The sequence below is a fragment of the Perognathus longimembris genome, chromosome 11 (genome assembly GCF_023159225.1).
Source record: "Perognathus longimembris pacificus isolate PPM17 chromosome 11, ASM2315922v1, whole genome shotgun sequence".
NCBI classification, from domain to species: Eukaryota; Metazoa; Chordata; class Mammalia; order Rodentia; family Heteromyidae; genus Perognathus; species Perognathus longimembris.
Window position 1 is genome coordinate 3,883,365 of NC_063171.1, and position 16,477 is coordinate 3,899,841.

The following is a 16,477-nucleotide window of genomic DNA, read 5'->3' on the forward strand; positions in this document are numbered from 1 at the left end:
GAAAAGAAGGTGTATTGGGTCTCTGTAGAGTGAAAGGTTCTATATAGGTCTGTTAGATCCATTTGGGAAATGGTGTTATTTAGGTCCTCAGCTCCCTTAGTAATCCTCTGAGTGTTGGATCTGTCTCTTGGAGAGAGAGGAGTATTAAAGTCACCCACTATGATTGTGTTTGCGTCTATCTTGCTCTGTAATTCTGTGAGAATTTGCTTGACATATGTCGGGCCTCTTTTGTTCGGTGAGTATACATTTATCACCGTGATGTCTTGATTCTGGATTTTTCCTTGTATTAATATGTAGTGTCCTTCTTTGTCTTTTTGAGTGGACTTTAAAGAGAGGTCCAGCTTGTCTGAGATCAGAATGGCTACACCTGCCGTTTTGGTGGGTGCATTTGCTTGGTAGATCTTGCTCCATCCTTTCATTTGAAGCCTGTTTTTGTCCCTTGCTGTAAGGGGGGTCTCTTGTAGATAGCAGATGTCAACTTTTTGTTTGCGAATCCATTCTGCCAGTCTGCTCCTCTTAATCGGGGAGTTTAAGCCATTTATATTTAAAGAGATCAAGGATAAGGGTGTTTTTTCTCCTTCCATTTTCTTGTTGAGCTGTTTTTTCCTCTTTTTTTTTTTCTTCTTGTCTTTAGTGAGCTGTTCTTTCTGCTGGATTTTGGCTATTGAATTTTCTTTCTGATTCTGTCTGTTTGTCTTTTACGATCTCTGTTGGGTGGGGTTCCCCTCTTAATATTCGCTGTAGGGCTGGTTTTTTATTCACATACTCCTTTAGCTCCTCTCTGGTGTGGAAAGATCTGGTTCTCCCTTCGAATGTGAACTCCAATTTCGCTGGATATTTGATCCGAGGTTGTAAATTGTTATTCTGGAGTACTTGGATGGTGTTCTTCCACTCACTTCGAGCTTGGTAAGTTTGTGTGGATAAGTCGGATGTTATTCGAATCCTCTTCCCATTGAAAAGTTTCCTTCTTCGCTTTGGCTGAATTCAGAATTTGCTCTTTAATCTTGAGGTCTGTAGTCTTGAATATTATGTGCCTTGGGGTGGTTTTCCTGGGGTCTGGCCTGCCAGGTGTCCTATAGGCTTCGGTTACCTGGATGGGGTCCCCTGTGAGATTGGGGAAGTTTTCTGCAATAACTTTATTGAGAACATGATTAAGCCCTCTGTTCTGATATTCGGCTCCTTCTTCTATTCCAATTATGCGCAGATTATATCTCTTGTCTTTGTCCATTAGTTCCTGGATTAATCTTCCCTGAAGCTTCACCTTTTCTTGGAGTGTGGTCATTTTCTGGTTGTTGTCAGCTGCTTCATTGTCCAGGCGAGAGATTCTGGATTCTGTATGGTCCACTCTTTGTGTTATGGTTTCAATTGCGGAGTTTATGGATGTCAGAGAGCTATTCATGGTTGTCATATCAGCTCTGATCGTGGAAATTTCTTCCTTTAAAGAGTTGTATTTTAAATCTATTTTTTCATGCATTTCAATTCTCAGGATGTGGAGATTTTCTTTAAAGGCGGCTTGCATTGTATCCATTTTTGCTTCCATTTCTTTAAACGAGGCTTGCATTGTATTCATTTTTGCTTCCATTTCTTTCTTGGCTTCCTGGGTGTCCTTCCAGATTTCCGCTCTAAACTCCTGGAATTGTTTTCTGATTTCATTTCTGATGCTTTCGATCATTCCTGTTAACATGGCCTCATTTGCTTTTTTAGTCTCCATCTCCTCTTCAGTCGTGCTTTTTGGAGCTGGCGAGTTGGCTTGTCCTTTGATGAACTGAGTTATGTTTCTTTGTGATTTGCACATCTGGAAATCTGGGTGGCTTCTCAGATTTGGTTTGTAGCTCTTTCCTCCCTCCTGTGTAGGCGTATCTACGGCAGCAGGTGCTGCCACTGTGGCCCCGCCCACCAGTGCAGGGTACACGCCTACCAGAGTGGGCGCTGTCGCCGGGGGCCCCCGCCCTCCTGTGCGCTCTTGTCCACTACAACATGCACTTTAGCGGGATATGCCTCCCAGAGCGAGTCCTGGGTTGTTGTGTTGTGCTTGCGCCCTCCCGCGAGTCCGTTGGGGGGGGGCGGTATGTGTGGGGCCCAGTGGGATCGACTGTCCGGGTGTGGCTTGGCACCCTCAGACCTCGCCTCCGCTGCGAGGGGGGGGACGTGATCAGGCTCAGGTGACCCTGCTGGGCTGGTATTGCCCACCAGCGCCTGTGATTTTAGTTGTAAGAGTCCGCAAGGTCCAGGTGCCTCGGGTGGGGCTTGCCCTGCCGGCCGTCCCCCAGCCCCTGTTGGGAAGGGGACGGGGCCGGTTCTGCCAGTTAAGGAACCTGTGGGGGCTGGGAGCTGTTCCACCCTTCCCCTGCTAAACTGGCTTCCCAGCGCCTGATGGGAGCTTCCCGCCTGATTTGGGGGTTCTTTGTTCCCTCGGGAGTGGAGAGGGGGAGGGAGGGAGATCTAGCTTCTTTTCGGGCTTGGGTCTCCCGTTGGGGGAAGGGATTATGGGGGACTCACTTTTGCTGCTTTGTGTGTGTGTCCCACGCAGCCGTTGGCCCTTCAGGGGTTGGCGAAGTGTCGTGGTGGCTTCCCCCGTTCCCTCTTTCTGCCGCGCTGGGTTCCCTTGTCCGAACCTGGTGTGGACCCGACCTTCTCGTCGCTGCCAGTGTGTGTCTTGGTCCACACCCTGCCTTGTGTCCGTGGGGTCTCCCGCTATATGAATTCTGTGCTCCTGGCAGCCTGTCTGCCGATCGCTGGGTTCCCCTTTCCCAGCCTGACCCTGTTTGGTCCAGGGTCGGCTGGTGGGGGGAGGGTGCCCTGGTGAATCTCCTGCTCCGTGTAGGTTTTCGGTTCTTCTTTTTTGCTCCTTTTTGTTTTCCTGCGTTTCTCCACTGCTTCTGGATGCTGGTTTTGCTGGGTTCTTGATGGGGTGTTGGGTGTTGGAGTTCCCAGCTCGCTATTCAGTTGGTGCGAGTCGGGGTGCCTCCCTATTCTTTCGGCGCCATCTTTCTCCCTCCCCTCATTCAGATTTCAATGTCACAAAACAGTTTAAAACACCAATTTTTTACCTGATGTTTCTGAAGGCCAGATGTTGATGACATGACTAGAATTTTGGCTCCAGTCTTAGAGGAAATCAAGGTATCAGCAAGATTTTGCTCCTACTGAGAGTCTCTGAGGGAGACTGATTCTAAGCTACTTCAGGATGCTTGCTAATTTTTTTTTTTTTTGCCAGTCCTGGGGCTTGAACTTAGGGTCTGAGCACTGTCCCTGAGCTTCTTTTTTGCTCAAGGCTAGCACTCTACCACTTGAGCCACCACGCCACTTCCAACTTTTTCTGTTTATGTGGCACTGTGTAATCGAACCCAGGGCTTCATGCATGCTAGGCAAGCACTCTACCACTAAGCCACATTCCCTGCTCGCTTGCTAAATATTTTGTGTTTGTACAACATGGGTCCTATCTCCCTGCTGGCTGTGAGAGTGGTTTGCAGATGGAGTGGTCTCCTGACACATCCATTTGGCGGTGTGGTCACACTCTTATCTTCCTCCCTCACTGCAGAAAGCCCTGACATGGACTCTTCTTCCAAGGAAGAGCCCAGCCCCTGTGAAAAGCTCACTTGATTAGGTTAAGGCCCAAGCTAGTCTCCCCATGTAGACTGCTGTGAGACCTTCATTATCTCAGCAAAATGTCACAGCCTACCTAGGACTCTAGTCCAGTGAGTGCATATCCTGCGAGAGGGGACCTTAGTGGCCACTTCAGAGCCATGCTGCACAGGAGACCAAACAAAATGCTCCTCTCCTCAATAGGAATGAATAGGTTATTTATATAAGTCAGAAAACTTTAAGCACGTGAATGCTGAATGAATTGCTGATGTGCTTCAGCATGAAGATGTAATTGACAGGTAAAACTGAATATTCTTACTACTCAGATAGAAGTATATATTGTGAAATAATTACAACCCTGAAGTGAATTAGCATAGTCATCATCTGGTACACCTGCTTGTGTGTTAAGAACATTTGCGCTCTGATCTCAGTAAATTTCTTCTAAAAAGATGCTCTTCATAAGATGGCTGCTGTTTAGCCAAAATAAGTAAAAGCAGCAACATAAAATATACAAACATACAACATGCTCTTTTCTAATTACAAGTCTAAAAGTCAATTCCTGGAAATTCAAAACATTGTTATCATATACCTAAATAATTCATATATCTCATTACAGTTAGCCTCATGATTTTTTATTATTTATTTATTGTTGGTTGTAGGGCTTGAACTCTGGGGCTAGACACTGTCCCTGTGCTCTACCACTTTAAGCCACACAGAGTGCCACTCTGGTGGTTAACTGGGGCTAAGAGTCTCACAGACTTTCTTGCCGGGGCTGGCCTTGATCTGAGATCCTCAGATTTCAGCCTCTTGAGCAGCTAGTATTACAGATGTGAGCCACCAGCTTCCTGAGCTTCATGATTCAACAAGAGTTAAAAAACAAACCACAAAGTTCCATACAGAATTAGTGAAGTGCTAACTAGTTTAATGACAGGAGAAATCTGATTTATAGTTATTTGATAGTGAAAATCATTATTTTTATACTGTCAATCATTCCCCAAAGTGAGTTATAAAGATGTGCTTTAGAGAAATACCCAGAAAGAAATGAGATTAAGAATCGTGGCCACCATAAAATACATGCAAATCAAAACAACATTGAGATTCCACCTCACCTCAGTAAGAATGTCCTTTATCAAGAAAACTAACAATAATAAATGTTGGAGGGGATGTGGCCAAAAGGGAACCCTACTTCATTGTTGGTAGGAATGTAAACTGGGTCAGCCACTCTGGAAAGTGGTATGGAGATTCCTCAGAAGGCTAAACATAGAGCTCCCCTATGACCCAACAGCCTCACGTTTGGGCATCTACCCAAAAGACCAAACAAGAACACACTAAAGCCACCAGCACAACAATGTTCATCACAGTACAATTTGTAATAGCTAAAATATAGAACCAACCCAGATGCCCCTCAGTAGATGAATGGATCAGGAAAATGTGGTACATATAAATTTTATGCCTCTATCAGAAAGAATGACATTGCCCCACTCGTAAGGAAATGGAAGGACTTGGAAAAAATTATACTAAGTGAAGTGAGCCAGACCCAAAGAAACATGGACTCTATGGTCTCCCTCATAGGGAATAATTAGCACAGGTTTAGGCAAGTCACAGCAGAGGATCACAAGAGCCTAATAGCTATGCCCTTATGAATGCTTAAGATAATGCTAAGTGAAATGAACTCCATGTTATGGAAACAATTGTTATATCACTGTTGTAATTACTTTCAACATGCCATGTGAAACCGTAGCTTCTATTGTTGATGATCCTCTTGTATCCCCTTCCTGTGGTTGTACCAGCACTATCACTGTATCTCATCTGAGTACATTGGATACTGTATATACAGGTATTATAACTAGGGAAGTGAAAGTGAATATCAAAATCAAGAGACAAAGGATAAAAAGACAAAAAATTACAAAAGCAATACTTGTAAAACTGGTGTAAACCAACTGAACAACTCATGGGGGGAGAGGAAAAGGGGAACGGGGTAATGAGGGAGGAGGTAACAAACAGTACAAGAAATGTACCCAAGGCCTAAAGTATGAAACTGTAACCTCTTTGTACATCACTTTGACAATAAATAAGAAAAAAAAGAAAGAAAAAAATAAAGAATCATGGCCAGAGAAAGCCAACAACAGTGTATCTCAGTAGCTTTATCAAAATATTAGTTAGAGAGGATTTAATCTGTGCACTTCTATTATTCTTTCCCTTTAGTTAATTTTTAGCACTATCAATTAATGGAAGAAATTATAGGACCAGACTTAAATCATCCATTTTTGTCTTTTGTAAACTTTGGAAACCTCATTTATCTCTGGATCCCACTGTCTAGGTTTATAAAATGAAGCTAGAAATTTTATAGCTAAAATCTTGGCCATTCTCTTTTGCACTAATGATCAACCCTTAAAAAGGGGGAAAATATTCCACTTGGAGAAATACAATGCTTTTAATGGATACCCTTTGTTGGGATGAGTTATCACTTTTAATTTTAGGTTAAGTTTTTATAGATGTTTGAGCATGTCTGAAAGTAAAGCTCTTTGTTCCTGCTTCTAAATGTGATGCTACTGAATATACTTTCCTATTCTTTTGCTTATGTTGTTGAGTTTTCTATTTACCTCAACTAACAGAATTTAATTATCCTACCAATATATAAATTCCTTAGATTTCAAGGCTTAATGTGCAAAAATAAATTCAGTTTTTCTTCTAATATTAAAGTCTTGTCATCTAATTGGCATAATCTACAAAAAAGAGAAGACAGAATTCACAACTAAACTATTATGAACTTTAATGTACTAAAATCACTGCAGTTTTGACTTTAATGCAATTCACATTTACAGAAAAGATGTATGTGATTTTGCACCACATTAAGTTTATAGGGGAACTTTCTATCTCTAGCATGCAGCACACTGAACACTGAGGAGGCGCAAGTAATTTCTAAATGTGTAAATAGTGCACAGGTCTCTTAGTTGAGGAGGTTAGTAGAAAAAATGGAAATAAGAAAACTGAGAGAATGAAATAATATTTGAAGTCACCCAATAATATGTTATACAAAATTGCCTGGAAGAGATTCACGTCCTAATCCTAAACCTGTGAGTATTGCACGGCCCAGAGAAAATCAAGGCTGCAGACGAGCTCGGCTGCTCTCGGCAGACATGGCCCATCAGGCCAGGAACCTTGGTAGGGAGAGGAGATGAGTAAAACCGGCAGGACAGACCTAGGAAGGACTGGGACCAGTTCTGTTGCTCGAGAAGATGGCATCGTGGGACCAGAAAAGCCAAAACTTGGAGGCAGATTCTAGCAAAATGGCAGGAAACAGAGCCTCCTCAACAGGCTGCAGAAAACAATACAGCCTTGCCAACACAAAGCTTGATTCCAGCCAAGTGAGCCCCATTGCAGACCATATAGCTTGTTGCTTTCAGACACAGTTACAGCAGTCACAGGAAATGAAGTCAGGGGAGCAGAATTGATTTCCGCCATGAGAAGGGCGCATTGCCACGGCATCTCACTGCCATGGGAAAGGCCTGGATGCAATGGTGGGGGGAAGCAGCTGCTAGGGGGTAAATTCTTCCTTCTCTAAGTGTGGATCCTCTGAGCAGCAGCGGGGTGGGGGTTGGGGGGAGCTACCTCTATTTTATTTTTTATTTTAATACATCATCTTAACAAGGTCCCCAGATAATGTGCATTGATATAAAATTTGGGAACCATTAGAGTAAATTTATTAAAGATGATTTTACAGTGTGGAGAAACTTCTGATTCTGTTGGAAAAGCTATTTACCATACTAACAAAGAGAATAAGAGGCTGATGTTAGTTACCTAGACAAAAGAAAAAAAAAATTTATAGTGCTCTTCCACACACTCTTCACCAAAACCCATTAGTCTCTACCTGCAAAAGTTTTCTTCTTTGATATTTCCTATGAATTAAAAGTGTGCCAAATTTTTATTATCTTTAAATATCCCTGCACTAGTAACTCGTAGATCCACCTTGTAGGGAGACAAAATAATTTCCACACAATATGCTTTCTTTATCTTTAATTACTTTAATATAAAAGACAGAAATGTTCCACATTTCACATAGTATTTAAAAAAAGTTTTAAAACACTTGGAAGTATTAGTGAAAATAAATTTATTGACGAGTAACAACGACTACAAAATGATTACTACCAAATCTTACTGATGCCTGTTGCATTGACAATATTTAAAGGGTAAGTCAGAGAAGTATGATATGGAATATGAACATCTTGAAACTGCATGTTTTTACCCAGCTTTTATCTCTCTGCTAAATCATGTGCTATTTAACAGATGTATTTCTAATTATTGTAAAGCTACAGCTTTACAGCTACAGCTCTCCACTGAAGGAGGAGCTACATAGCATTACATTTCCATATACTTTTTAAAGAATGAATATGCAACAGAAAGGGGTGGCACTGATCAAGATGCACTGTATTTATAAACTTATAGGTTGAACTGAAATCATTTTGCACAACTACTTAAAGATAATAAAATAAAATAAGCAAAACTTAATAAATTTTTTCTAGGTCAAAGAGAGCCAGCTAAAGAGCAAACAAACAAAACTAGTAAACAGAGAGTTAGGGATGCTGATCAGAGTAAGAAAATCAGTATAATCAAGAAAGATATGTAATTATTGAACATAATTTGATATGGTTAGATCAATGCAACTCAGTGAAAAAGTAACTCACAAAAACATGAGAGAAGCAGGAACATGGTTCACAGTCCTGTTCCTGTATTATACTCTTAAGCAACCTGTAAAGTAGAAGCACTGAATCTACAATAACATTGTCACATACATCTTACAATGATATAAAAGTCAAACAATTATTGGTAGATATGATTTTCTTTGAAGTACACAATTTAAGAAAACGTCACCAGAATGTGCACTTCAGAAAGGTACTGTCAGTATGTATGGTATAGACAAAACAGGCACCTCCAATGGATTGTTTTAATAAATAAAAGCCCATTAAGTAAAAAGGCAAGCAGCACCTGGAGCCTTTGACACTGGTCACTAAATGCTGGTACCCAAATGATCTAGCCAGGGGAGGATTACTAAAGAGCTGCAAAAAAGGAGCCATTTTGACTTAACATTTTAATTCTAGCAGAGACAAGCGCTTGTCTGGGGCTAGTCCTGTCACCTGACGGTGGGTTGGCCACCAGTCCTTCGATGTTCTCCTACACTTTGGAAAGCAGACCCGACTCTGGAGCACTGGCCTTAATGAGATTCTGAACTTCCTTGAATTTCGGATGGTCCTTGTCAGCCACCAGCTGGAGCAGAACAGCCTCACTTGTGGTCACGATAATCCCGGTTCTGGCAAGACGCTGGAAGAGAAAAAATAAACAAATAGAGACAACCAGGAAGTGAGCAAGAGAATACACAGCATTTGAAATGGGCAAATGTATGCCAAGATACAATACACAAGAGTCCTCTGCTACAATGATGGCCCTCAGATCATCAGAGTCAGTAAGGGGGAATTTGTCAAAGTTAGGCACATTACAATCTCATTTGGCTTTTCTAAGTATTCGTCAAATGGACCAGAAATAAGTAGAAAGAAGGCACCTGGGACAATGAGCCAAAGTGGAGGGCAGAGGGCAGTCAAGACAATGACTGTAAGCCAGGAGGTGAGAAAGGAACATCACGGAACATCTGTACATTTCTCTTTGCTGGTACACTTCTCGCTGCTGCTATTTCCTAAGTACTACTTAAAGATCTGTGCTCTGCAGCTCATTCACTCATTTAAAGGAGTGCTGCTTCTGACTTTGCAATGTATAGATCTCATGTGATTTTACTTCTAGCACTCACTGAGATAAAAGGAGGTGTTTTTGTCCATGTTTCCTCCATGTGTGTGACAGAACTGTAGGACCCCTGGAATGAGGATGCTTAAGTTCTTTTTGTCTGCCTGCAACATCTGACATATAGCATGAGAGTCCTTTCTCTAACACTGGTTCCCCTGTCATTACGGACAGGACAGGAAAGGTGCCTCATGTAAAGCTTAAGAATGTGCTCTGGTGATAATGAGGCCACCGTCTCATGAATGCTCAGAATCACTCAACAAGAATATAAACTTTAAGGCTGTGAAAAGACAAATAATGTCTTTTCCAAGCTGCTCCAGTGCAATCACAGTTACTAGGAAATCTTAAGATGGGAAGAGAAGGAGAGCAGAGAGAGCAAGGAACAGAAAATCTGATGGGGACAAAGAAGGTGGAGGGAGAGAGGAAAAGAGGAGAGGATGGGGGAGGGAGAAGGAGAGGGAGAGGAGGAAGGGGGAGAGAAGAGGGAGAGGGAGGCCAAAACGGATTAGTTTATGAAAAATCTAGCCATGAAATCTGTTAGGAGAAGGTATGGCTCAGCAAGAATCAGCTTTTGGAACATGCTCCTAGACCTGGACATGGTATCTGCCCTGCCCCAACCTGACAGGTGCCCAATCACACAGAGAACACTAGCAGCTTTTTCAGACTCACCTGGCAGGTTCCTGCCTGCCACCTGACCATACCTGGCTCAAAGCCTACTTTCTCTCCTAGGTTGAGGGAGAGGGAGATGGAGAGGGAAAGGACTCCATAATAGAGATCTATTTGTTAATAAAAACCCTGGAGGAAGGAGAGCAAACTTTTAGTTGTTGTTTTGGGTTTTCTGGGTGGTACTGGGGTTTTAACTCAGGGCTTGTGTTTGCTAGGCAGGCATTCTACCATGTGGTCCATCTCTCCAGCCCAAGAAGGCAAAATGTCATCCCAAGAAACATCTACTATAAGAACTATGAAGAGAAAGTGGTTAGGAACAATTCCTAGGCAATCAGAGAATAGGTCTGGTTCATAGAGTAGAACACCCCTGAATAGTGGGGCCATCCCAATGAAGTGGAAAGAAATTTTCCTTGGGTGGCTACCCATCCACAAACCAGGCCATGCCACTGGTGGACGTCTCCTCTTTATCACCAAGGACACAGAAGCAAGCATAAGCCATGGGCTTGGATATAAATACTTAGAAAGCTAGTTTTGTCCTCAGTAGCCAATAAGGAAATAGTGCAGGGCAGGTGGCCAGGACTGTCATTCTGGAGTTATGGACGAAGGCAGTAGGAAGCAAGTTGATCAGTGTCCTTTATAAGGTGGAACATTTATGAATATTTTTAAAAGATTTCTCAAAATTCGAATTTATGACTTGGGTTTAGTCAGCTGATTTTCATACCCTTGGTCAAAGCCTCCTATGCCTACTTCAGATAGAAAGGCAGAGAATACAGAGTATGTGCAAATCAGTGAGGACAGCCCTAGATGTACACTGATTTCAACATGGCTCTCCTTTCTGCCAGCCACCTGTTCTGTTCCTATCCTGTGTTCTCTCCTCTTCCCAATGAGGAGAGCACTTGCAAGGGTTCAGCATAACTCTGAATCACAGGATTTCAGTGTCTATAAAAGTGCTCTAGACAGTGTGACCCATCAGCAAAGTTTATTTTTCACTCATCTTTCTAGTTTCTGAATGGGACAGAAAAGGGAAAAAACCTCCCAGGATGGAAGAAGAAAACTTGGAACCTCAACAAGCACTTGTCTACAGCATATAACTTTTCTAATATTCTACTGACCCAGGCCTGGTCCATTCACAAACCCAACAGCCTTCAGAGACGCTGAGAGGCAGGTCACAGGGACAGGATAGGACACTCAGGTTTCAGAAACAGATCTGGGCAAGAAGACCTACACAATATTAATTAGCTCCAAGTTTGAGATGTGGCCAAAACGGATTAGTTTATAAAATAGTCTAGCCATGAAACTTGTTAGGAGAAGGTATGGCCCAGCAAGACTCAGCTTTTGGAACAGGCTCCTGCCCTGCCCCAACCCGACTAGGTGCCCAATCACACAGAGAACACTAGCAGCTTTTTCAGACTCACCTGGCAGGTTCCTTCCTGCCACCTGACCATACCTGGCCCAAAGCCTATTTTCTCTCCTGGATTAAAAAAGAAGAATTAAGCCAGGTACTGATGGATCATGCCTGTAATCCTAGTTACTCAGAAGGCTGAGATCTGAGCATTGTGGTTCAAAGCTAGAGGGGACAAGAAAGTCTTTGAGACTTCCACCTCCAATTAACCACCAAAAAGCCGAGGTGGAGGTGTGGCTCAAGTAGTAGAGTTCTAGCTTTTAGCTATTTAACAAACATGAACACATGTTCCTTCTTCCCCTTAGGACTCCTCAGGACTAGTCCCTTCTGGGTCTTAAGAGTTTAAATGTTTATGCATTTCTGATAACCCTTCATACAACTACTTAAGGATAATTTAAACCAAGAGAAACATTGAAAAGAAAAAAGGACTAATCTTATGAAAACAGAAAATAATAACAATGAAAAAGAAAGAAGTAGCAGCCAGCATTTGAGTATTTGCTGTACTGCCAGGAGTGTGTGACCTCACTTAGCCCTCACCATAACTCTCCACCATAGCCACTGTTATCCCCACTCCACCAATGAGAAATTACAATGGAGATCACCTGACTGGCTCATGGACACTCAAAACCACATTACTGTCTGACTGTCTGGACTCTCAAAATCCCTGATAAAGAATGAGGTTTGTATATTATCTGAGTGCTTTTAATCTGAGTCTTCTGCCAGAATGGAACTACCAACAGTCAAAATTTCCTGGGATAAATGCCATAAAAAGTCACACCTTCCTGCTTAGGATTGTTTTTGCTATTCGGGGTCTTTTATTGTTCCATATGAATTTCTGGATTGCTTCCTCTACTTAATTAAAAATGGTGTTGAGATATTAATGGGCATTGCATTGAATTTGTAGAGAGCCTTTGGCAATATTGCCATTTTGATTATATTAACCCTCCCAATCCAGGAGCATGGGAGGTTTTTCCATTTCCTTAGTTCTGCCTTAATTTCGTTTTTCATGTTTTTAAAGTTCTCATCATATAGGTCTTTCAATTCGTTGAATAAGGTTATTCCTAGGTATTTTACGTTTCTTGAGGCTATTGCAAAAGGAATTGCTTTCCTGATTTCAGCCTCGGTCTTTGGGTCATTAGCATATAGAAAGGCCGTTGATTTTTGAGGGTTTATTTTATATCCTGCAACTTTGCCAAAGTTTTGGATTAGCTCTAGTAGCTTGGGAGTAGAGTCTATGGGATTCTTTAGGTATAGGATCATGTCATCTGTGAAGAGAGAAAGTTTAACTTCATCTTTTCCTATTTGGATCCCCTTTATGTTTTCTTCTTGCCTAATTGCTCTGGCTAGGAATTCTAGTACTATGTTGAAGAGGAGAGGAGAGAGCAGACATCTCTGTCTTGCTGCTACCAAACTTCTAGCTGTATTATAAAGCTATAGTAATAAAAACAGCTTGGTATTGGCATTGGAACAGGCCTGAAGACCAATGGAACAGAACTGAAGACCCAGAAATGAACACACAGAACTATGCTTACTTAACCTTTGATAAAGGAGCTAAAAAAATGGGATGGAAGAAAGCCTCTTTAACAAATGGTGCTTGAAAAACTGGTTCAACACCTGCAACAAACCAAAACTAGATGCTTATATATCATCCTGCACCAAAATCAACTCCAAATGGATTAAAGACCTCGAAATTAAAGCAGATACCCTGAAAACACTAAAAGAAGGAGTAGGAGAAACACTTGGGCTCCTTGGCACAGGACGGAACTTCCTTAACAAAGACCCAGAAATGCTACAAATCAAAGTAAGGATGGACAAATGGGACTACATCAAACTTCAGAGCTTCTGCAGGGCAAAGGACATGGCTCACAAGATAAACAGAAAGCCCACAGATTGGGAAAAGATTTTTACCAGCCACACAACAGACAAAGGCCTCATATCAAAAATATACGCAGAACTCAGAAAATTAAATTCCTCTAAAACAAAACCACAAAGAACCAACAGCCCCCTCAACAAGTGGGCTAAAGACTTAAAAAGAGACTTCTCTGCTGAGGAAATAAGAATGGCCAAGAGACATGAAAAAGTGCTCTACATCACTGGCCATAAAAGAAATGTAAATCAAAACAACATTGAGATTCCCTCTCACCCCAGGAAGAATGTCCTTTATCAAGAAAACGAACAATAATAAATGTTGGAGGGGATGTGGCCAAAAGGGAACCCTACTTCATTGTTGGTAGGAATGTAAACTGGGTCAGCCACTCTGGAAAGCAGTATGGAGATTCCTCATTAGGCTAAACATAGAGCTCTAAGACCCAGCAGCCCCACTTTTGGGCATCTACCCAAAAGACCACAAACAAGAACACACTAAAGCCACCAGCACAACAATGTTCATCGCAGCACAATTTGTCATAGCTAAAATATGGAACCAACCCAGATGCCCCTCAGTAGATGAATGGAACCGGAAAATGTAGTACATATACACAATGGAATTTTATGCCTCTATCAGAAAGAATGACGTTGCCCCATTTGTAAGGAAGTGGAAGGACTTAGAAAAAATTATACTAAGTGAAGTGAGCCAGACCCAAAGAAACATGGGCTCTATGGTCTCCCTCATAGGGAATAATTAGCACAGGTTTAGGCTAGTCACAGCAGTGCATCACAAGAGCCTAATAGCTATGCCCTTATGCATGCATAAGATAATGCTAAGTGAAATGAACTCCATGTTATGGAAATGATTGTCATATCACTGTTGTAATTACTTTCAACATGCCATGTGAAACCGTAGCTTCTATTGTTTTTGTTTTGTTTTGTTTTGTTTTGTTTTTTGGCCAGTCCTGGGCCTTGGACTCAGGGCCTGAGCACTGTCCCTGGCTTCTTCCCGCTCTACCACCTGAGCCACAGCGCCCCTTCTGGCCATTTTCCATATATGTGGTGCTGGGGAATCGAACCGAGAGCTTCATGTGTAGGAGGCAAGCACTCTTGCCACTAGGCCATATTCACAGCCCCTTGTAGCTTCTATTGTTGATGATCCTCTTGTATCCCTTTCCTGTGGTTGTACCTGCACTATCACTGTATCTCATCTGAGTACATTGGAAACTGTATATACTGGTATTAGAACTAGGAAAGTGAAGGGGAATATCAAAATCGAGAGACAAAGGATAAAAAGAAAAACAAGTACAAAAGCAATACTTGCAAAACTGTTTTGTGTAAACCAACTGAACTACTCATGGGAGGAGAGGGAAAAGGGAAGTGGGGAAGGGGAAATGAGGGAGGAGGTAACAGTATAAGAAATGTACCCAAGGCCTAAAGTATGAAACTGTAACCTCTCTGTACGTCACTTTGACAATAAATAAGAAAACAAAAGTCACATCTCAGAGATACATAATTGTAGGAGGGAAGGCCCTGGCATTGCTTTTCAGGCAACGGAGGCTTTTTCTGCAATACAAGTTTTTACTTCCCCGAGAAATACTTCAGTATCTGGGCCCCAAATATAAAAATAAGTTGTCAGTAAATCTAACAATCCTAATGGACTTAAAATAGTTTAAAAAACAAAACAATTTCTACCTGAAATTCCAGTATGGGGCTTCACTGCTTCAAGGCCAACGGATGGCTCACCAGTGCCTTAAAATACCACTTCCCGAAAACTACGGCTGTCCCAGCTAAGGCCTGTTTCCCCATCAACCCTCCTTACTGCCTTTACTCTTCTGCTTCCTTTCCTCTGTTCAGCCTCTCCCTTTTAATCTGCTCTTCTTTAACATCTGGGGAACACATCAAGCTACAGAGCTGATTTAGCAATCTCACAGAGCACAGTTTAGAGCCAGCTTGTCTGTGGAACACTGCAGAAGCTAAAAAAAAAAAAATCTAGTTCTCATTCTCAATAAGCATAAACAACTCATCCATTAAATCAACATGTATGTTACTCTAACTTTATTACAGAACTAGAATTAAATAACAAAGCTAGACACCTGAGTATACTGGAATGAGTTTCCGAGGATTCTGTGGTAGTTCACACAGACTTGGAATGGAAAGTGCTTCAGGTAATATTGAGAATGAATCACAGATTATCTAACTCAGTGTGACATAGTGAAGCTCTAGCTCTGGAGTCATGAAACATTGCTTGAGTGGTATCCACAATTATCTCAGAAATTCAGGTCTGGTCAAATCTAACACAAAGTGGAACCAGGCTTATGCCTGTTTTGCCCTAGTTTTGGACTACATCTTAAACCCAAGTGAACCTTTTCTACTTTGCAAATCTTCAAACAGTTCAGATTAGGCTTCCTTAAAAAAAATCTCTTAATCTACATGTATTTGAAGTTACAACAAAATATATAAGGGAATTTTTGATATAACTAGAAACCTAGTTTTAAGAGGGAAATAAAATATAAAAATAAGGTATGTGGTGAGACCCTGACAGTTGTTCAGGGCACAAATGTCTCTAGAAATGTATGAGTCTGACACTGTCCGATCAAGCTGAAACATAAAAGTAAACTCATTACTGTTAAATTTTCAATATTGTATGTTGTTAACTTGTTACATACTGTGTTCAAGCAGGATGCTCACCTCAAGAGCAAACATCCTGTCCATCATGCTTCGTGAAGAGGTGGCATCGGCAACAATATGAACCTCGATTCCTCGGCCCACCAGCTCCAGAGCCGTTTGCTGGATGCACACATGAGTCTTATTGGAAGGTGAAAAACCATATGTAAGGATATGGGAAAGATTTTACAAATGTACAATAGGATAAGGCATAGAGAGCACTGCAAATCTAACAGCCTTCTCCACAGCCTGACTTGCTTCCTGTCAGATAGCTGCGTTTGAGCACAAATCAGCTTCTCTGGCATTGGTTTATTAATCTGGACATCAGGAATTTGATTACACCCATGGTCCTCATTTTTTAACACATTCTAAAGGGTTTTGTGGAAATTGATAATGATTTCTGTCTATGCCCTCTGCATGACCTTCATGTAGCTGACTACTCCCACTGAGTTTAGGTGCCAGGTCTACTTGGGGTTGTTTCTGCATGAATACCAAAGCCCAACA

At 41.8% G+C, this 16,477-nt stretch overlaps 1 protein-coding gene across 2 annotated transcripts in view; it reads right to left on the reverse strand.

Annotated features, from left to right (window-relative positions):
* Nucleotides 1–16,477, reverse strand: part of Isoc1 (isochorismatase domain containing 1) — a 38,966-nt gene that overhangs the window by 9,383 nt on the left and 13,106 nt on the right. Inside the window, exons 4-5 of one of the 2 annotated variants that reach the window (XM_048356961.1) lie at nt 15,998–16,114; nt 8,718–8,901 (exon numbers count right to left, since the gene is read on the reverse strand). In XM_048356961.1, the coding sequence (XP_048212918.1) occupies nt 8,755–8,901; nt 15,998–16,114 (264 nt within the window). In that variant the 3' untranslated portion in view covers nt 8,718–8,754. Of the gene's footprint in view, nt 1–7,828; nt 8,902–15,997; nt 16,115–16,477 lie in introns of those variants that run through there. The other variant, XM_048356960.1, reaches the window with a different exon arrangement.